At 36.1% G+C, this 22,115-nt stretch overlaps 1 protein-coding gene across 6 annotated transcripts in view; it reads left to right on the forward strand.

Moving 5' to 3' along the window:
- SEPTIN7 (septin 7) overlaps positions 1–22,115 on the forward strand; it is a 118,105-nt gene that overhangs the window by 86,706 nt on the left and 9,284 nt on the right. For 5 of the 6 annotated variants that reach the window (XM_042921985.1, XM_042922003.1, XM_042921977.1 and 2 more), the window contains 6 exons: positions 190–307; positions 5,683–5,775; positions 7,118–7,214; positions 8,595–8,646; positions 14,273–14,398; positions 22,018–22,038. In XM_042921985.1, the coding sequence (XP_042777919.1) occupies positions 190–307; positions 5,683–5,775; positions 7,118–7,214; positions 8,595–8,646; positions 14,273–14,398; positions 22,018–22,038 (507 nt within the window). The remainder of the gene's footprint in view (positions 1–189; positions 308–5,682; positions 5,776–7,117; positions 7,215–8,594; positions 8,647–14,272; positions 14,399–22,017; positions 22,039–22,115) is intronic. The other variant, XM_042922010.1, reaches the window with a different exon arrangement.

Below are 22,115 nucleotides of genomic sequence, written 5' to 3' on the forward strand. Positions count from 1 at the left end.
CTTCTTAACCACTTCAGTGCTTAGTGAGGTCCTGTTCTACCTGGCCTAACTGTTGCTGGCCCAGTACATCATCAGAGAGTGTTTCTGGTAAGTAAAGTCGTTCCAGTGTATTTAATTTAGCACTGGGGATGTGAATGATTTCTTCTCACAAATTGATAATTCAGTCATATTAAATATTGTGTCTTTCAGACTTAAACCATTGGACATTGAGTTTATGAAGCGTTTGCATGAAAAAGTGAACATCATTCCACTTATTGCCAAAGCAGACACACTCACTCCAGAGGAGTGCCAACAGTTTAAAAAACAGGTGAGCAAAAGAAGCTTGAACTCTTGAATTTCTCATACCATTCATGTCATTTGCAGTTTTTGTATTTTCAGTATAATGTGTTACAATGTATTCCTCTTGCTACTTTATTATATATTTATTTATACTGTATTAAAAGTAACTATTTAAAATTTCTTGCCTTAGTTTTCTCCGCAAAGCTATTATCCATTATCACAGTGCCCTTATCCTTTGTCGACTTAAATATTTTAGGTGTTTCTGTTACAACCTCCTCCACAACTCTGCTCCACACCCTTTAGGATTATTTTTTTAGACTAAATTTCCAGGAAGAGGATTACTTTTCGGAAGGGTATGATTACTTTATAGTTCTTTTTTTCCCCCATTTTGTCATGGTGCTTTCCCCCCAGTGAAACAGATTTTTTTTTTCATAATGGGTATATTTGTTTCAATGCCTTACCAATGTTGTTGTTTTTAAAGCTTTTTTGGAATTAAGTGGCACTTAATCATTTCTTTAACTTTTAATTTAATTTTCCAGAAGGGATGAACACTTTGTAAAGCAGGGGTTTACTTTTTCCTTAGTGTGTTTGGTTTATTATAACATTTTATGAAATATAGGGTGAATTTCTGGAACTGTGCTCCTATACCAGGAGCCTATTTTTTATTTTAAGCCAAGCTATATTTTTTAAACTGCAGCTACTTTGTATAATACTTAAAAATAGGTCATAGAGTTACTATCTCTTTCTTTAAAGTCCCCTTTGTTTTTTCACTTTTTTCTATATGAATTTTAGAATACCTTGCAACCTGCTACAAAAACAAAAATCTGTTGAGATTTGCTTTGAAGTTGTGCTAAATCTGTACACTCTGGGAATGTTTTAGTTCATTTTTATTATATTTGGTATTTCTACTAGAAGTATATGTTTATTTACTTTACATTTATTCACTACCATTTTTATTTTTTAATGTGCTTTTTTCTAAGTTCAAATACTAATTGTTGGTTGTGATCTCTCCTCTTTTATTTGTGATTTTATTTATTTGGGTTTTTTTTCCTCTTTTTGATAAGTCTGGCTAGGGTTTTATCAATTTTACTAATTCTTTCAAAGAAACAACTCTTAGTTTTATCGATCTGTTCTATTGTTTTCAGTTTGTTTGTTTGTTTCTCTGTCATTTATTTCTGCTCTGATCTTTATTATTTCCTTTCTTCTGCTGCCTTTAGACTTTATTTGCTGTTCCATTTCTGGCTCCTTTAGATGTAAGATTATGTTGTGTATTTGAGGCTTTTCTTGTTTTTTTGAGGTAGACCTGGATTACAATATACTTCCCTCTTAGGACCGCCCTTGCTGCATCCCAAAGGATTTGTACTATTGGGTTTTCATTTTCTTTTGCTTCCATGTATTTTTTAAAAATTCCTTCTTTAGTTTCCTGGTTAACCCATTTGTTCTTTAGTAGGATGTTCTCTAACCTCTGTGTATTTGTGGTCTTTCCAATTTTTTTTTTTTTTTTTTTTTTTTTGGCGGTGGGTAACTTTAAGTTCTATAGCATTGTGGTCTAAAACCACGGATGGTATGATCTCAGTCTTTTTGTACTTGTCGAGGGCTGATTTGTGACTCAGTATGTGATCGGTTCTGGAGAAAGTTCCATGTGTACTCAAAAAGAATGTATAATCTACTGCTTTAGGATGAAATGTTCTGAATATATCTGTTAAGTCCCTCAGTTCCAGTGTGTCATTCAGAGCCATTGTTTCCTTGTTGGTTTTCTGCTTAGATGATCTGTCCATTGTTGTAAGTGGGGTGGTCAAGTCCCCTACTGTTGTTATTATCAATGAGTTCCTTTACATTTGTTATTAATTGATTTATGTATTTGGGTGCTTCCAAGTTGGGGACATGCATATTTATAATTGTTAGATTTCTTCTTGATGGATAGACCCCTTAATTATGGTATAATGCCCTTCCTCATCTCTTGTTACAGTCTTTAGTTTAAAATCTAGTTTACCTGTTATAAAGTATGCTATTCTGGCTTTCTTTTGGCATCAGCATGATAGATGGTTCTTCATCCCTTCACTTTCCTTCTGCGGGTGTCTTTAGGTCTAGAAGGAGTCTCTTGTAGGCAGCATATAGATGGGTCTTGTGTTTGTTTTTGTTTTTTTAATCTATTCTGATACCAGATGTCTTTTGATTGAATCATGTGGTCCATTTACATTCAGAGTGATTATTGATAGATCTGAAAGTAGTGCCATTGTGTTACCTATAAAGTTGGTGTTTCTGGTGATGTTCTCTATTCCTTTCTAGCCATTGTTGCTTTTGGTCTCCCCTCTCCTGCCCCTCCCCCCCCCAAAGAGTCCCCTTTAATATTTCCTGCAGGGCTGGTTTAGTGGTCATAAACTGCTTTAGTTTTTGTCTGGGAAACTCTTTATCTCTCCTTCTATTATGAATGACAGCCTTGCTGGATAAAATATTCTTGGTTGCGTATTTTTCCCATTCAGCACGTTGAATATATCATGCCATTCCCTTCTAGCCTGCTAAGTTCCTGTGGACAGATCTGCTGTGAACTTGATCTGTCTTCCCTTGTAGGATAAGGACTTTTTGTTCCCCCTTGCTGCCTTCAGGATTCTTTGTGTATTTTGTTAATTTGACTATGACACATCTTGATGACTATGACACATCTTTTGTTGAATTTAATGGGAGTTCTCTGTGTTTCTTGGGTTTTGATGTCTTTGTCCTTTCCCAGATTAGGGAAGTTTTCAGCTATAATTTGCTCAAATAAACCTTATGCCCCCTTTTATTTCTCTTCTTCTGGGACTCCTGTGATGTTAATAATATTGCACTGTAAGGAGTCACTGAGTTCCCTAAGTCTGCCTTCATGATTTAATACCTTTCCCTTTTCTTTTCAGCTTCATTATTTTCTATAATTTTATTTTACATATCACGGATTTGTTCTCCCTTTTCGTCCATCCTCGTCAATTGCATCCATTTAGTTTTGCATCTCAGTTATAGCATTTTTTATTTTAGCCTGACTAGTTTTTAGTTCTTTTATCTGTGTAGTAAGGGATTCTCTAGTATCTTCTATGCTTTTCTCGAGTCCAGCTAGTATAGTTATGATTATTGTTTTAAATTCTGGTTCAGTCATCTTACCTGTATCTTTATTGATTAAATCTCTGGCTGGGACTTTTTCCTCTTTCTTTTGGGGTGAGTTCCTCCATCTTGTCATTTTGTCTAGGTCACTGTTTCTTTTTGTGTGGTTGTTAGGAAAGCCTGTTGTATTCCTGGTCTGAGAGTAATGGCTGTATTATGAAAAGATCCCCCACCAAAAAAGGAAACTGTATCCTATTTCCCCTAGAGCTGAAGCTTTGCAGCATTCTATGATCAGTAGATTTGGTGCATGCATGGGTTTTGTGCTGGTCTTTTGGGGGAGCGGCCTGCTGCATTGACTCTCAGGCGGATTTGCCATGGTAGAGTTGCCATCCAGGGCACAGGGGAACAGGGTTTGGTGTAAGCGGCTGTTTTTCTCAATGAAGTTGTCAGTGTTGATGGGGGGGTGTGGTGGAGAATGGTGTTGCCCCACTCTCCATCCCTAGGGCTGGGAATCTCGCACCTGCCACTCCTCAGGAAGCCCTCACAGAAGAGCAAACGGTCATCCTTACTGTTTCCCCAGCTTCTGTCAGATCCCTGCCTTCATCCTGTTTTGAGTCTAAGCCATCTGCCTGCCAGGCAGCACAGCACTCGTGTGTTTTATCTCAGGTGCAAGGCTTGGTTTCAAAATTCAAATCCTAGAGATTTGCCTGGCATCGACCTGCACAGATCCTCTTGGGGAGGGTCTTGCCATTCTGTGGCTGGTGTCAGATTATCCCAGAAAATGGTTGTGGGACCACGCACTCTCTTGGAGTTTATGGAGAACTTTTTTAGAATGAGTTATTGGAGTGGCACCTGAGTGGCTCAGTCAGTTAAGTGTCCGGACTTAAGCTCAGGTCATGATCTCACGGTTTGTGGGTTCAGGCCCCAAGTTGGGCTCTGTGCTGACAGCTCAAAGCCTGGATCCTGCTTCAGATTCTGTGTCTCCTTCTCTCTCTGCTCATCCCCCTTTCATGCTCTGTTTCTCTCTCTCAAAAATTAATAAACATTAAACAATTTTAAAAAAAGAATGAGTTATTGGACTGTATCTTTACCAATTATTTTTGTAAATTAAGGTGGAGATTTGGGATCTTTAATATGTAACCACTGCTTTTTTTTTTTGTTTTTTTTTTTGTTTTTTGAGAGAGAACAAGCAAGCAGGGGAGGGACAGGGGGAGAGAGAAAGAGACTATGAGTGAGAATCTTAAGTAGACTCTGCACCTAACACAGAGCCCGATGTGGAGCTTGATCTTACAACTGTGAGATAATGACCTGAGCTGAAATCAGGAGTTGGTCACTTAACTGACTGAGCCACCCAGGCACCCCAAGAACCACTGCTCTTAGAGCTGGCCCCTAGTATTTCGTTTTTTCTCTTAGCCATGTATTTGACACTTCATTTATTCTCATGTTTTTCTCTGTGGCATTTTGCCTCTACCTACTTTAGTAACCATGTAACATATTTTGTTTAGAGTGCCTTTATGCTGCTGGGGATCCCTACAAGTGATAGTAGTGCTGAAATACCAGTAAAGGCAAGGACCTAGTTCTAGGTATATTGACCATCAGTTTATTATGAGTTTGAATAGGGTAGGTAGTTGAACATTATTTGGTTATCTGTGATTTGTTTAAAATTTGGAGTGATGTGGGAAAAGATAATTTAGTTTGAAGTAGGTCATTTCTGATGTTAATAAATTGTCTTTGCATTCTCTTTATTAACTTGCTGGCTTCTTAGCTTGTGGGGCATGTTTTCTCCTTGTGTACTTGCTTCATTTTATATCTGTTGCTCCTTGGTTTTGTGTACACAAATGTACATGCAAGGATATTTTCTGATCAGTGTGCAAATTTTTTCTCCTGGAGCCAGTGCTGTACTTAGTTTCACTTACTAATTTTACTAAAATTTTAGGTGAGTTTAAGTTATGTTGATTCATCTGAATAAAATAGTTGGTGAGAGTTCTATTTAGAGAAAGAATCTCAGTCATTGTGAGTAAATGATGTAAAACCATTATATAGAAATCAACTAGAGAAAGCCCTTTCTGGAATCTTAAATCATTTTTAGATCTCTTTTGGTATTATAACCATTAACTTATTAAGTAATTGGATTTTGGAGAATGGTATTTATATATGAACTTAATAGTTTTTAAAAAAAAGATCAGTATAGTCCTTTGATTTTAGATTATAGTTTTGCATCATTGAAAAATAGTAAAGGAATTAGAGCTGAGGAATCAGGAATTTTAAAAGAATATAATACGAATAAAGCTAATGTACTAATTATGTGTGGTGTTCTTTTGCTCATTTTAGATAATGAAAGAAATCCAAGAACATAAAATTAAAATATATGAATTTCCAGAAACAGATGATGAAGAAGAAAATAAGCTTGTTAAAAAGATAAAGGTAGGTTTATTCACATACATATACTAAAATGTTTCAGGCCTTAAAGCCATTGAAATATTCACTGAAAAGATAAAAAAAAAATCAGTGTTCTTAAGTAGCTGGCTTACAAAATGAATAGGGAGATTATTCAGTCTTGAATTCAACTTTGCAATTAACTTTGTTGAATAGAGAGATGAATAGCATAATCTCTGTCTTATAATCTGTCTTCAGTTTTCAGTTAACTGGTTTTATATTGTGTAATTTTCCTCCTTAAAAAATATGTAATGAGAATGGAGAGGACTTGTTCCTAAGCACTGTTTTTGTATAGTCTTTGTTTAAGAGCCAGACAAAAATATGGGGTTTTTTTGGTCTTTTATAAAAAACAACCAAAACCTATACCAACATAATTTTCTGTATTTTTATTTATTTATTTATTTATTTTTAAATGTCTATTTATTTATTTTTGAGAGGGAAAGAGCTTGAGCAGAGGAGGGGCAGAGAGAAGAGGGAAACACAGAATCTGAAGCAGGCTCCAGGCTCTGAGCTATCAGCACCAAGTCCTATGTGGGGCTTGAACTCACAGATCATGAGATCATGACCTGAACTGAAGTCAGATGCTTACCTGACTGGGCCACTCAGGTGCCCCTGTATTTTTAATTTATAGTCATTTCCTAAGTACTAGTCTAGACCTAAAAGTGATGTATTAATTAATGGCATTATATAAGCAAATAATTACCTTGGAATAATGAAATACATGTACCTGACCAATGAAGAGTTTCTGAGGTTTTATAAAGTAGTCATATATTTTATATATTATTAAATATTTTTGGAAGCTACAAGAATTTTGAAAGATTGTACTCTGAGTTAAGTGTGGATAAATACAAATCCAGAGCCCCAGATCTGGACTGTCAAAGGTAGAGTTTAGCATGTATGATATTCCGTGCTTCCAGGGCTATTAGAGTTGGTTTGTGATAGATGAGCATGCTAGTTACAAGCCTCATGTTTTCCCTCTAACTGCTAATACACTTTTTTATTTCCTTTGAATTTTTTTCAATATGGGACAGCTTCTTTGGGGGATGACTTTTTAACATAATTTGATGAGTGGAGTATATATGCCTTAGGATTTTTAAAGTTTCAGAGAAAATATACTTTTATTCATTGTTTATTTATATTGGTGAGAATCCATGTAATGACAGTTTACTGAATAGTAATCGAATGCCTTATAAAAGTGAATACAGAAACTGTCAAGGTAATTTTTTTTTTTTTTTTTTTTTGGTAATGTGTTGAGTAATATAAACTTCTTTATTCTTAAATTTGTGAGGACTACAGAGATACATTTGAACAAGAATACTTTGTTTTATAGGACCGTTTACCTCTTGCTGTGGTAGGTAGTAATACTATCATTGAAGTTAATGGCAAAAGGGTCAGAGGAAGGCAGTATCCTTGGGGTGTTGCTGAAGGTAAGGTTTTCTTCAATGAATGACTTTCTATAAGATTTAACAGTGTGATCAAATATTTGTATTTCACATTGATATATTCTAGATTTTCAAAGATAGTTCTGAATTCAGTTTCATTTAGCCTCATTTGCTCATAAGTACATCCTAGTTTCTCAGACTCTGTACATTGTCAGGTCAGGCAAGCACGCGCTAAATCCTAATTGTAATGCTCTCCAGGTCACCCATCGGTGCCCCACTCTCCCACCTCCAGCCCATCATTAACTCTACTCCTGTTTTCTTGTTTGAAAACATACTTAAAGTGTAAGAATTCTTTACTGTTTGAAAACAGTTTCAGAGAAAAGGACTCACTTTTATCTGAGTCTCAGATGGGTCTGGGACCTTCAGGAATGATTGAGAACAACTTTTCACTTCAAACTGAATGAAAACATTCATAATATTCTTTCTCGGGATAAAAATCAACTTTTTTTGGCATCACATTTTTAGGATAAAAAAAATTTCTTTGTTAAGAGATACTCTACTAATTTTGCAGAGAGTTTTAAATACTAATAAAATCTTAGTTTATAGCATCAAATTTCAGAAGTCTTCTTGGCAATAGACATGTTTCCCCAGATTTGTGTTTGTTATATTGGTTTAACCTAATATCTAGTCTTCTGTGTTTTAGTAACTTGGAACTAAGATTGAGTCATGATTATTTTTATACTTGTTAGTATTAGTTTGAAAAATTCTGTAATTTTTTGGTTCTTGTTCTAAGTTACTGTCCTTATCAGCAGCTTTCCCTATCAGTGAGGCTATACTTGTTCCCACCTCTGTGTCATCCTCAGGTAACTTTCAGTTGCTGAGCTGAGGCTTTAGAACTTATACAGTCCTTAGAAATGTGTGCTAAAGAATTTATTTCTCTAGTTTTAGTCCCCTCTTTACCACCAGAATGTTATTATTAGTGATACAGTTCTTTAAAATAAAGAACCTTAAAGTTACTGACTCACATTTTTATTTTGGCTACTAAGGTCATTCCCCCTCACCCTAGTACTAAACTTTTAAAATACATTTTATTATAGAACAAATATATTCTGTTTACAAATGGATACATTATGTCCCCTTTCAAAATTTCAAAATTTTTTTTTCTGTAGAGCTCATTTACTAGGTTTGTATATTTTATCATTTAAGATTAAACTACACTAAATACTATTAGAGTACACTTGTCTGGCATGCCCTTAAATTAAGTACTATGTTATAGTGTTAAAACTTGAATGAAAAATTGATCTAAAGAAAAGTAATGAAAAATTAATGAAATGTTGCATATTCTCTCATTGTTACCTCCAGCATTTTGTGAAATTTCCTTTGAAAATATTGGGCTTAGTGTGTTGTTTCTTTTTTTTTACATAGTTGAAAATGGTGAACATTGTGATTTCACAATTCTAAGAAATATGTTGATAAGGTAAGTTTGAGCAATGATTAAATTATGTAAGTTTTTTTCTTTCTCAAAATAAAGTTAGAATTAGATTTATTTTTGTCTTCTATAGGTATAGCTGATTTGTTTATTATTTTTTTTAAATGTTTTTTATTTATTTTGGAGAGAGAGATGGCATGCAACTGGGGGAAGGGTAGAGAGAGAAGGAGATACAGAATCTGAAGCCTGCTTCAGAGCTGTCATGCACAGAGCCCTACACGGGGTTCAAACTCGTGAACTGCGAGATCATGACCTGAGCCGAAGTTGGACGCTTAACCGACCGAGCCACCCAGGCACCCCTATTTTATTTTCGTTTTCTAAAATATAGCTAACTTAAATTGGTATCTTCATTCTAGCACTCAAGTAAGCACTGCTTGGAGACAACTTGGATTATTTTGCCAGGTTTTAAAGCTGTTGGCAAAAATACAAAATAAGCTGTGTCACTAGCAATCTGTGGGAAAATGAGTCTCTTTTTTTGTTATACTTCATGTTGAGATGGAAGATGGAAAGGAAAAGGCTTTTGCTCTTTTATGTGAAAAGCTTGGGATACCTGGAAGGGAAGGCTAGGCTTTGAGTTAAAAACTAGATTTTGAATGTTAAACGGTATCCAGCCTGGTGAGTGGGGTGTTTTTGGTACTAGGACACAGTGAACAGAACTGATCTTCCTCCCAGGCGAGAAAACATTACTCCTAAATTGTACCTTGTGCAGCTGATGAAAGAGAAGGAAAGCCTATGAGAGCAGGACATTGAACTAATCCTGATTAGAAGACTGGGACTTGATGGGGCGCCTGGGTGGCTCAGTCGGTTAAGCGGCCGACTTCAGCTCAGGTCACGATCTCGCGGTCCGTGAGTTCGAGCCCCGCGTCGGGCTCTGTGCTGACCGCTCAGAGCCTGGAGCCTGTTTCAGATTCTGTGTCTCCCTCTCTCTCTGACCCTCTGTCTCAAAAATAAATAAACGTTAAAAAAAAAAAAAGACTGGGACTTGAAACCATGAAGAAAAAGTTGAATAGAAGAGACATTAGTGGGCAAGAAACAGAAAGGGCATCAAAAGAAACCTCAGTGTTTTCATGTTGAGATAAATTCTTTCCTCTTGCCACCTCACACCCTTTCCCCACTTCTCTGCACCCCCATCGTGCTTACTTCTCCAGGCCCTCACCACATACTCTTTTCAACCTCCAGTTTTGGATGGCCATCTAAAGTTGAGGTTTATTTATTTTCATACTATCATGCAGTTTCCTAATGCACAGGAGTATCCTTATCTATTTAGAAGTATTAACTTGCATATTGTTGGTCATCGGAAGTCATGGAACAGTAAAGTTATTCTTACAAGTCAGGAGGGAAGTTTAAGTGAGTCAAACTGCTACCTCCAGAAGTATACTAAATATCACAGTGAATTTTGAGATCAAAGAGATTGCTATGTAGTTAGTCTTTCTTAAAGGAGCTTATGACCAGGTGCTTTAGGTAGGAAGTGGAGGATAGGGTTGATTCAGTTGTTGGGGTTGCCAGTCCTCACACAGTGGGAGAAGAACAGATGCATGTGAGAGGGGGCCCATCTGTCTCACTTTTGAGAATATACCGTTTCAGTTTCTATCATGAACTATTCCCTTTCTCTTCCTTTCTTAAGGTGTGACTTCAAAAGAATTAATAATATAATTGCTTATAACAGTATATATGTAGGGAATTTTTTTTAAGTTTATTTATTTATTTTGAGAGAGAGCACATGCAAGCATGCATGAACAGAGGAGGGGCAGAGAGAGAGGGAGAGAGGATTCTAAGCAGGCTCCATGCTGTCAGTGTGGATCCCGCTGTGGGGCTTGATCTCACGAACTGTGTGACATGACCTGGGCCAAAATCATCAAGAGTCAGTCTCGTAACCAACTGAGCCTCCAAACACCCCAGGAATGTTTTATAAATATTAATTGCCAGTCCATTCTCTCTGATTTTATTCTTTCCCCCAATTTTAAATCTCTGCAGCTTGCCCCGTGCTTGACACAGTGGTATTCTATAACTTTGTCTTGTGTATTTTTATTTTTATTTATCTTATTATTTTTAAAAATTCTTTTGATATTTATTTATTTTTGAGAGAGAGAGAGAGACAGAGTGAGAGCAGGGGAGGGGCAGAAAGAGAGGGAGACACAGAATCTGAAGCAGGCTCTGGGCTCCAAGCTGTCAGCACAGAGCCCAGTGCAGGGCTCGATCTCACGAACCGTAAGATCATGACCAGAGCCGAAGTTGGATGCTTAACCGACTGAGCCACTCAGGCGCGCCCCGGTCTTGTGTATTTTTTTTTTAAATGTTTATTTATTTTTGAGAGACAGAGCATGAGCGGGGGAGAGGCAGAGAGAGAGAGAGGGAGAACGGAATCCGAAGCAGGCTCCAGGCTCTGAGCTGTCAGCACAGAGCCCGATGTGGGATTCGAACCCACAAACTGTGAGGTCATGACCTGAGCCGAAGTCGGATGCTTAACCAACTGAGCCATCCAGGAGCCCGTCTTGTGTATTTTTAAATATGCAATCAATAATTGACTGCAAAACTAAAATACTGTGGAGGGGAAGGCTAATTACTGAGCTCGAAGCCAGACTTTGAACATTTGAAGGTACATAGCCTGGCAGCTGGTGAGTGGGACTCACTAGGATAAAAGTATTGCAGAACAAACGGACCATTCCTGCAGGAAGATTGAGCATAGGAAAGCTGCAAGACAGTCATACAAGTATGAAAATATAAAAAATTCTGAAGTTACATAATATAAAGCAGATATGTGTTGTAAAATGATTACTTAGATGGATTAAAATAATTTAGAGTAAGTGTATATTTCATGGAGTGGGTCAGATACAAAAGGATTCATAGAAATAGATGTCTTAACATCGATTAGAATAAATACAGTCATTCACTGATGCTTATTTGTAAGATTGGGAGTGGTCCTGTTTAATATTTTTATCATTGAGTATGGCGAAGACGTTGATTTCAGTTCCTTGAGGTAGATGGTTAGGTGATTTTACTTAATGAGAAGCTCATTTATTTGTTCAATATGCTGCAGCACATTTGTTTTTCTTCCTAAAGCATAAATGTTTACTTACGCTAGATGGTTTTACTTTACTTTTTATCACAATTTTTCATTTGCAGTTTTTACATTTAAGTGTGTAAAACATCCTTGAAAAGGAGAGTATTACAGTTTGAAAATGAGACGCTTAAGAATATTTTGATTTATTACTTTTTCTTGTAGGTTTGTAGTAGAGGTGAGAAAGATTTTTATTTAATGTAGCTCATGTCTTGTAAGGCACCTAGTAGATATTTAATGGGTACTTAAAGCAAGGAAATCTCATCACCACCAGTATTCCAGAGGTCTATAAATTCCAAGTAATTGCAATCTTGCAGGTTAAAGTTAGGAATAGTTAGGAATAGTGGTTGCTTCTAAGAAAGACCCAAGTTCAAAGAAGTGTCATTTTGCTAATTAAGAGAACTGGCTGTTGTTGTAGGCAAACCAAAGAAGGCAATGGAAAGGAGACAAACTTGATAATGGATATTTTCAGAGTGTGGTGATGGACAGTGCAGAAATTAAATAGAGAAAGAAAACAAAAGGAGAGAAAAGAGGGCCATGATACCAGCAGTGAGAAATGGAAAAGATGATTAAGTTCCTGAAACTGGAGAAAACTTATTGCTAATTATTGATTTTAAGAGTGGAGGAATGAGTTGAATCTTAAAAAGTAACGTGGGAGCACCTAGGTGACTTAGTCAGCTGAGTGTCCAACTCTCGATTTCAGCTCAAGTCATGATCCCAGGGACATGGGATGGCGCATAGGGTCTGCTTAAGATTCTCATTCTCTCTCTCTCTCTCTCTCTCTCTCTCTCTCTCTCTCTCTCTCTCAAAAAAGATAAAAATAAAGTGAAGTATATTTAAATAGGTGGAAACAGAGACCATTATATCCTGAAAAAAAATCTGAACTAGGTATGATAAAGAAGGTTATTTTAGGGAAAGGGAAAAATCTTTCATTATCTAAAATGTTAGATGACATTAACAGAAATAGCTTGCTTAAACAGTTAATAAATTCACCTTGTTTTTATTTTACACATCTTGTATTTCAACTACTAAGTGCTCCACCTCAGGTCCTGTGGTGATTTTTGAGTGATTCCATAATGAGGTAATCTATATTTAAAATACAACAAGTATTTTTATATTGGTACAGTTATTTCTTTTTATTATTCTCTACTTAGAGAAACTGGTAACAGTAATTTGTTCCAGAAAATCAACAGTATTTATCTTACCTCAGCTTTAATATGTAGTTACCAATTTTTTAAAACCGACTGTTATATGCTATTTGTCTCAAGAGTACAAGAAGTGATGGCAAAAATATTTCTTACAAAGGGCAGCTTATAGTAAAGTTGAAAAGGTTGTGTGGTGTTATCCATAACATATACTGGTACCAAAAAATGACTGACCACCAAGGAGAAAATTGTTAGGGGTTTGAGTCACTCAACTTCAAGGCTGGGAAGAGCTTTCAAAGCAGTAGGATTCTTAAGTTTGAAGAGTCCGTGACAAATTAGCATGAGCTGTTCCATCTCAACCGCTGGATATTCTAGGAATAAAGAGCTACCTGACTCGACTGACATGGAAAGGGGTAGTGGCCATGAAGAGGATAAATTCAACAAAGAAAAGAGCATAAAGAAAATGAGAATTGAGGAAAACCGAGAAGTACCCCTTAGGATGAGTTAAACTATCAGAGATTGCATGGAAATGTCCATTAGTAGAAGATGAGTCGGGGTAATTGAAAATCACCTTCCGTTCATAAAGGGAAAGTACATGTTTTCTGGGTAGCAGGAGAAATAAAAATACGGTGCACCTTTATGTTTGTTTCCCGGAAGGGAGATTTGGCAAAGTGGTGGGCATGGAAGATGGAGTATGGCAGAGATAGGAATGGATGATGAGAAAAGGGAGACTCTGATGAATCAGAGTATTGCTACACCAGGTCAGGTAAAGGGAACCATAGAGCAGCTCAGAGTGTCTGTAGTGTCTAAAATCATTAAGGAATGATGAAATTGTTTCCTGTATTGTATAATTCATCTCATATGTGTATTGATTTTATGTATAATAGAAATGCTATGAGCAAAATTCATTTAACCAAAATATCACATTCACTGAACAGTTTGAAGAAATAGGAATATGCTCTAAATTATTTTCCTTGGTTTGAATCCAACTTGATATGTGACCTAAAGTATCCATATATATTACCTCGGTAAAAGCTCAAATCTTAATAATATTGCTAAAAGAAAACCAATTTCTCTTATGTTTTATGAGCTTTGGCAGGAGCTAATCTTCCTCTAATAAAATAAGACATATACTATAAGGGTAAATATTCTTCTGTAGAAGTGTCATACTTTGAGGAGGTTTAGAACTCTTAAACTTTCATTTAGAACCTAAATTTCCATTGGTTTCAGGTTTAGCATAATTGTATCTTGCTCTGCCTTGAGTATAAGTGAAGATAGGTGAATGTTCTTCCTTAAGAATAGTATTTTTGCTTATTTTAGGTCTAGAAATTTTTGTTTTGGAAAATTTTGAATGTATATCAAGGCTTTCTTCATAGAAGCAAACTGTTGATATGTTGTTTATTTATGACAGAACACACATGCAGGACTTGAAAGATGTCACTAATAATGTACACTATGAGAACTACCGAAGCAGAAAACTGGCAGCTGTGACTTATAATGGAGTTGATAATAACAAGAATAAGGGGCAGCTTACCAAGTAAGTGTACCTTGTTTCCTCCAGAAAAGGTATCATTTATGTAAGTAAATAATCATATTGTTTTCATTTTCGTCAAGTTCTTGGCTACTCATTAGAAAATCGGGATTAATGGTCTTTATGCACAATAGCAGAAATTTATTGTTGTTAAACTTTGTTTTGGCAGTTTTGTATTTTACTACTTAATTTTCACAGGAAGTATTTTATTACCTTGCTCCTTGAGTGAAAGAGCCATGCATTCTCTTTTGGTCATTTGCCATTGTACTTGTAATCCATATACCACATGTTTAATAGAACCTCAATTAGAAATCAAATGGCTCCTTCTGCAAATACATTTTTTAAGAGTTTGTCTTAATTCCAGTCTGCTAACATGTAGTGTTATATTCATGTCAGGTGTACTATATAGTGATTCATAATTCCCTATATCACCCAGTGCTCATCACGACAAGTATTCTCCTTGATCCCCATCACCTATTTAACCCATCCCTCCACTCACCAACCCCCCCCCCCCCCCCCCGCCCCGCCTCTGGTAACCCTCAGTTTGTTCTCTGCAGTTAAGAGTTTGTTTCTTGGTTTGTCTCTCCCTCTCTCAATCTCTCTTTTTCTCTTTGCTCATTTGTTTGGTTTTCTTTTTCTTTTTTTTTTTTTTTTTAACGTTTATCTGTTTTCGAGGGGGCAGGGGAAGGGCAGAGAGAGAGAGAGGGAGACATAGAATCCAAAGCAAGCTCCAGGTTCCAAGCTGTCAGCACAGAACCTGATGTGGGGCTCAAACTCATGAATTGTGAGGTCATGACCTGAGCTGAAGTTGGACGGTTAACTGACTGAGCCACCAGGTGCCCCTTTTTTGTTTTGTTTCTTAAATTCCACATGTGAGTGAAATCCTATGGTATTTGTCTTTCTCTGACTTTATTTCACTTAGCATTATACTCTCTAGCACCATCCATGTTGTTGCAAAGGGCAAAAGTTCATTATTTTTTTTAATGGCTGAATAATATTCCTGTGTGTGTGTGTGTGTGTGTGTGTGTGTGTGTGTGTGTACACACCATATCTTCTTTATCCATTCATCTATGGATGCACACCTGAGCTGCTTCCATATCTTGGCTATTGTAAATAATGCTGCTATAAACGTAGGGGCACGTGTATCTGCAAATACACTTTTTTTAAGGGCAGGGAACAGTTACTACCAAGATCTCTTAACTGATTTTACTTTTAAGATAAACATTCTATAGTCTCTTTATGGAGACTAAATATAGAGCTTCTACCCTTTGTCTTTTTAAATAAACCATTTTGGTAGCAGAGTTTTCACTAACATTGTGTAGAAACAAGGGACAGGACCAAACAAAAGGAATATTTAGATGAATGTAGTCTTGGTTACCTTCTCCATTCCTATTCGGTATTTCCAGGGAGTAAATTAGCTTGAGTCTGGATTTCTTCTCTTGCTTATTAGAGTAGTGTCAGTGACTGCAGGGTGTGTAGTGTCACCCTGCTGAGCTAGTCCGTATCTCAAGCTGTGGTGGTTTATGATGGGGTGGGAGAAAGAGGTGTGTGAGGAGGCCTGTGAGTTAGCTGGCGGAGTTCTTGCTAACAGTATCTGTGCCCCATTTTTCCTTTATTTGGGACTGTTGAAGATCGTAAGGATTATGAAAACCATTTTAACATTGTGTATACATTTGTAGCAGGTGTTATCTACCATTAGAGGATGATCCTGAAGGATCATCTGTATCAGTAATGAAAAAGGCAAGTTAGCAAAGTGGCAGTATAGTACTATGTTTTATAGTGGTCAGCATTCCTTAAAATGGAAAAGAAAATGCTCCTTTTTTCTTTTTTAGTTATGTCTCCACAATGGCCCTAAATTCCAGAAGAAAGCAAACAAAGCATTATTAGTTGCTGGCAGACACAAACAGTTCTCTTTTACAACTGATCTTAGATCTTACTTCATGTTTATTTCCTTCTATATTTTGCTAATGATGTTGGGGTCATAGACCCTTTGAAGTAGAATTTCTTTTTAGGCTATTAACATGCTTATATTTGAGGAACTTTACTGATCAATTCCTGTGTTTTTTGGTTTTAAGGATCTCCTTGTTAAAAAGGTAAATTTCTAGGTTTAAAAATTGGCAAGAGATTCTGATTCAGTAGATGTGGGATGGACTTGAGAGTTTATATTTTTAATAAGCGACCTAGATGGTTCTGATACAGGTGATTAGTCATGTATGCTTTGCGAAACAGTTTACTACTGCTGTTTTAAAAACTGATTTGGTTAATATTTCAACAATTTGTTTACATTTAAAATACAAAATTCTATTTGAGATAAGGTTTAGTGAGTAAGAAAAAGACTTTTAATCTGCTTGTTTTTAGCAACATTTGTATCCGACAGCTTTATTTAGCACAAAAACATAAGGCTCCATCATAGTAAATATTGTTCATAAAATTCTAATCCGTTTTAAATGCATCTTACTCGGGCTCTGTGCTGACAGCTCAGAGCCTGGAGTCTGTTTCAGATTCTGTGTCTCCCTCTCTCTCTGCTCCTCACCTGTTCATGCTCTGTCTCTCTCTGTCTCAAAAATAAATAAACATTAAAAAAAAGAAATTAAAAAAAAAAAAGGGGGGCGTCTGGGTGGCTTGGTCGGTTAAGCATCCGACTTCGCCTCAGGTCATGATCTCACGGTCTGTGATTTCGAGCCCCGCGTCGGGCTCTGTGCTGACAGCTCAGAGCCTGGAGCCTGTTTCAGATTCTGTGTCTCCCTCTCTCTCTGCTCCTCACCTGTTTATGCTCTGTCTCTCTCTGTCTCAAAAATAAATAAACATTAAAAAAAAAAATTAAATGCATCTTACTAACTTAGGGACTTTTTAATTGTTTAAAAGAAAACGATGTGTAATTAAAGCCACCGATAATTTTATATGTGAAAGGGGAATGTGCTATCAGTACATGTTATTCCTTAAATGTATGCAGTTAATGTGTGACTTTTTTTCTTTTAAACATTTGTTCATGTCCTAGAAATAAGGAATTGTTTTCACATTTCTAATAGAAGGCTTTTAAAATAGTGGTATTGTGATATTTCTGCTGTTGGATTCAGGTAAGGCAATTCAGAGAAAAATAGTGAACCTTACAGTGTTGTTAAAAATTCTTTTGCAGAAGTAGAATTCTAGTGTGGATTACTTGAGTTAAACTATATAACTGAGGCAAAAACATAAAAAGTAGAATTCTGTTGGAAATGTGTTTCTTAATGACATGAATCATGTCCAAACTTTGTCTCTGAAAGTAATAAAAATATCTGTACTGCTAAAAAGCAAATTGCCTGAGGAGTTAGTACACTATATTATGTTAATAGTAAGTAGAAAAATATCTTTAAAGATTGAACCAGTTGGGGAATGGCATGATTAGAATAGATATTGATATGATTTATTACATTGGGTTTTTACTACTTTATTGAGTAATATACTGAATCTGAAGGAAGTCACTTGGACGTTTTATCTATTGGTTGTATCTTCTATTATCTTGAAAATGTTAGCAATTTCAGAAATCATTGCAGCTGAATGTTTTTGTTGTTTAAATCAGTATCAGCAACTTGTGCTTTAGCTAATGTTAACGTGCTAAAAACTAAGGACTGATTCATGAGGAACTGAAAAGAATGGCTAATATTTAAATAGGTGATGTAGGGGTGCCTGAGTGGCTCAGTCAGTTAAGCATCCAGCTTGGACTCAGCTCATGATCTCACAGCTTGTGGGTTCGAGCCCCACATCGGGCTCCATGCTGACAGCTCAGAGCCTGGAGCCTGCTTCGGATTCTGTATCTCCCTCTCTCTGCCCCTTCCCTGCTCGCCTGTGTGCGCGCTCTCTCTCTCTCTCTTTCTCTCTCTCTCTGAAAAATAAAATAAAACATTAAAAATTTTAAACGTGATATAAGCAAATGTGAATTTAGGCTTCTTAGTGATGTTCTAGTTGTATTGCTTTCAAGGGACTCTTCCCTCCATAGCAGTGCATCCTTTGATAATACTGGCAGGGAGAGGTTGAGGTTGTGGGGAGTTTGGAGTGGAAGAGTCAGAGTAATTAAACAAAAATTGCCACTTTTCTAACCACCTCCCTCCATTATGTATCTGAACTCAGCATCCCAGCATGGACCCAAATACTGCATTACTAACAGCTAACATCACAGTTAGCTTGTTCGAAGCATGCTTAATACTGGGAGATACACTGTATGGAATTTTGTTATAGTACTTTGATTAATCACTGAAGAAGACTTCTCTTGTCACCTGGAGGGTTTTACACCTCCAGATATACCTAGGACAGTGTACCTCAGCTTAAGGGCTGGTTAAGAGGGAATAGGTCTTCTGTAAAGTGAGCTATCGGTAACTTGAAAATTCGTAATTTGGAAATTTTCAGGCAGATCACTTTAGGCAAGACTTTATGGAAGTTGAGGATCTGGAAATTGATTCTCTTAAAACTGCAGAGGCTCAAGTAACCTTTGGAAGACTTCATATAAACGGAGAACCTAGTTTAAAGACCATTGAACTGGAGAATCTCTTTGGTTCTTAAAAACAGAGCTGTCATTTTATCACTTTGCGTAGTCTGTAAATAGCATCTGCAGGCAATTTGAGAAAGAAAGAAAATTGATAATAAGGTCATTTATTTATCTGCTGATTGCTAATGGACCTGTGTATTTTCCACTGCCCTCATAAAATATTTATACATGTACAAATCTATTAAAAATTTAGTTATAGGGGTGCCTGGGTGGCTCAGTCGGTTAAGCGTCTGGCTCAGGTCATGATCTCATGGTTTGTGAGTTTGAGCACTGCATTGGGCTCTGTGCTGTCAGCGCAGAGCCGGCTTCTGATCCCCTGTTCCCCCCCTCTCTCTGCTCTTCCCCCATTTATGTGTGCATGTGCACTCTCTCAAAAACAAAGATTTTTTAATAATTAGTTATGTTGACCTTTATATGGCAATGTATACTCTACAAAGTGCTAATCACACTTTAGTTTTAGAATAAAAGCTATCTTTTTAAGCATTTAGTAGTAAAATAATCTCGTATTTAATTTTCTGAGGCAGTTTTGGATGGACTGTAGAGTGTACTAAACAGTGGTCAAATATTTGGTTTGTATAGCTGAAAATATGCCTTTTTGTTAGGTTAGTGGTCCTAGAATGATTATATTTTGGAAGGATATAAAATAAGATTTAGATATCACATTGTACATCTTAAATTTATACAGTATTATATGTCAATTATGTCTCAGTAAAACTGGGAAGAAACCAAGATTTAGACTATGTGGTTAAAATCTGAAAAGTAGCTGAGTTTATCTCATCAAATGCTATTTTGTCTCAAGGTCAAAGTCTGGAAAAGTGGGAACTATTCCTAGCAGCTATTCAGGTATTGCCTGTATCTGGCAAAGAAAATACCAAGTCATTTATTTTAAGTACTTCTTAAATCCTCAGGGCGAGTGTATCTTGTTCACCCCTGACTGGAGAGTGGAGGGTGGTAGGCAATTTGAAGGAACAGAGAGGAAGGTCAAGTTCCAGATCAAAGAAGATTGAACAAGGGGTTGTAAAAGAAAAGAGAGAAGAATTAGCCATATCCAGATGGCAGATCTCTTAAAGAAAGAAAAGTGATCCCCAGTAAGAGGAAGGTTTTATTTGTTTTGTTGTGTTTTGTTTTTGCTAAACGTGCTTCTTAAAGTTATTCCTTCCTTGATCTTCTTTTGTATGTTTTACTTAAAACCACATTTGATTGGTAACTCTCATGAACTGTTGTCTATCATTGATTGATACCTTGCTTCAAGTTGGGCATACCCTGTTCCTCTTTCCCATACACTATTTTTCTGTTTTCTATAGCCTTCTCCGTCTGTAAGCTTGGGAAAACTTTATGGATGACAAAATTCCTAGAAAGGACTAAAAATACATATTTTCAAAGGCTGATTTTTAGAGCGCCCTTAGTACATGACAGTTTTCATTGAAAGAGAAATAAAGACAGTTTTCTGAAGTTTCCCAAAGTTTTTTCAAAGACTTAAATTTATTCAGTTGTATCCTTTACCCTTTGTTCAGACGTCCTTTCATGAAAATATAATAGTAGTAGAATATTGTTTTGTTTACTTTTGGTTATAATGCTCTCACTTGGCAAAATAAAATGTTGGTAACTATTGTTTCCCAAAAATTTTGGAAATTTTTATTGCTCTTTGAAATCCATGTAAATGAAATTCCTTTGAAAATTTTTGTATGAAAATTGCTACATGTCTGTTTCCACAGTGGCCTACTAACCATTGATGCAAAAGTATGTGAATGTATTTGTTTAATGTGTTCTTCAGGAAAGACCACACATAATTTAAATGAAATGTGTTTGTTTTCTCTTACACTCAAAATGTGGGTCATGTAACACCACCACAGTAAAACCTTACTAGGTCAGCCTTGTGTGGTCCTTGCTGTCATTTTTCGTTGGTCACATGAAAGGGTGAATCATCTGGTGGCTTTCAGGAACCATAAACCTTTAAAGAGATCCCTAGGAGGAGCTGTGTTATATCTTTGGAGATTTAGCATGATACTCAGGTTATGTTATAGACTTTTTTTTTTTCCTTTTTAAAAAACTTTTACCTGGACCTTTCATTTCTTTGGCTGAGTCCCTTTAAATTTCTCTGACAAGTTTATAAAAACATTAAAAAAAAAAAAAAAAAGTTAAAAAAAAAAATTTCTCTGACAAGTTTAAGTGAATAAGCTTTAGCATGTCTATGTGTGTAAAGAACAATTTCCCATTAAAAAGCAGTTAGGCTGGGGCGCCTGGGTGGCTCAGTCAGTTAACCATCCAACTTTGGCTCAGGTCATGATCTCAGGGTTTGTGATTTGAGCTCCACGTGGGGCTCTGTGCTGACAGCTCAGAGCCTGGAGCCTGCTTCGGATTCTGTGTCTCCCTCTCTCTCTGCCCCTCCTCCACTGGCACCCTGTGTCTTTCTCTCTCAAAAATAAATAAACATTAAAAAAAAAATTTTTTTTTAAAGCAGTTAGGCTATGATACAATTTAAATGGTTTTTCTGATCCTCTAGTTAAAAAGGTTTTATTTGGAAAAAAATAATGTGATGAAAAAAAGTGATCCTTCTTTCTGTGTTTCCTACATTGTAAGCACAATATTGTATTACAGTTTCCTAAATATCACTTTCATAACGATGACTACAAATGTGGTGCTAATTTAAGATTTCAAAGATCATTTTTACTGATGAGAGGCTTAAAAAAATTTATTTTAGATATGTATAACCATTTTTTTATAATACTGGAATATCAGTTCATTTGATCAGAAGTCAAGTATTTTTACAAGGCTGAAAAACTTAAAGTATCTCAGATACGAAATATTGTAAATATTTCCTTTTTTGGAAGTACATGTATTTAAATAGGTTTAAAAATTTGAGCAGGCTGTCAGAAGATAATTGCACAGCATGCTTATTTTCATAATGATTTGGTATAGTAATTAACAGAATTTTGGGAAAGAAATTAACTAACTTTAACAAATTTTGCCATAAACTTTGCTTTAGGGCACATACTTTAAATTACTTAATTGTGACGTCTCTGGTCTCTGAATTTGCCTTTAATTGTTGCTTTTAGTGTGGTTTACTCTAAGTGTTTTAAGTCTCCGTTTTTTGTTCTTTTAGATATGACACAGTTGAAGGCATGTAAGTTTTTTTTCTTTTAAGATGTAAAGGTTTTTAATAAATTTAGAATTTAAAAGCAAATTTCAAAATATAGTCTT

This window comes from Panthera leo, chromosome A2 (genome assembly GCF_018350215.1).
Source record: "Panthera leo isolate Ple1 chromosome A2, P.leo_Ple1_pat1.1, whole genome shotgun sequence".
In the NCBI taxonomy this organism is placed as follows: Eukaryota; Metazoa; Chordata; class Mammalia; order Carnivora; family Felidae; genus Panthera; species Panthera leo.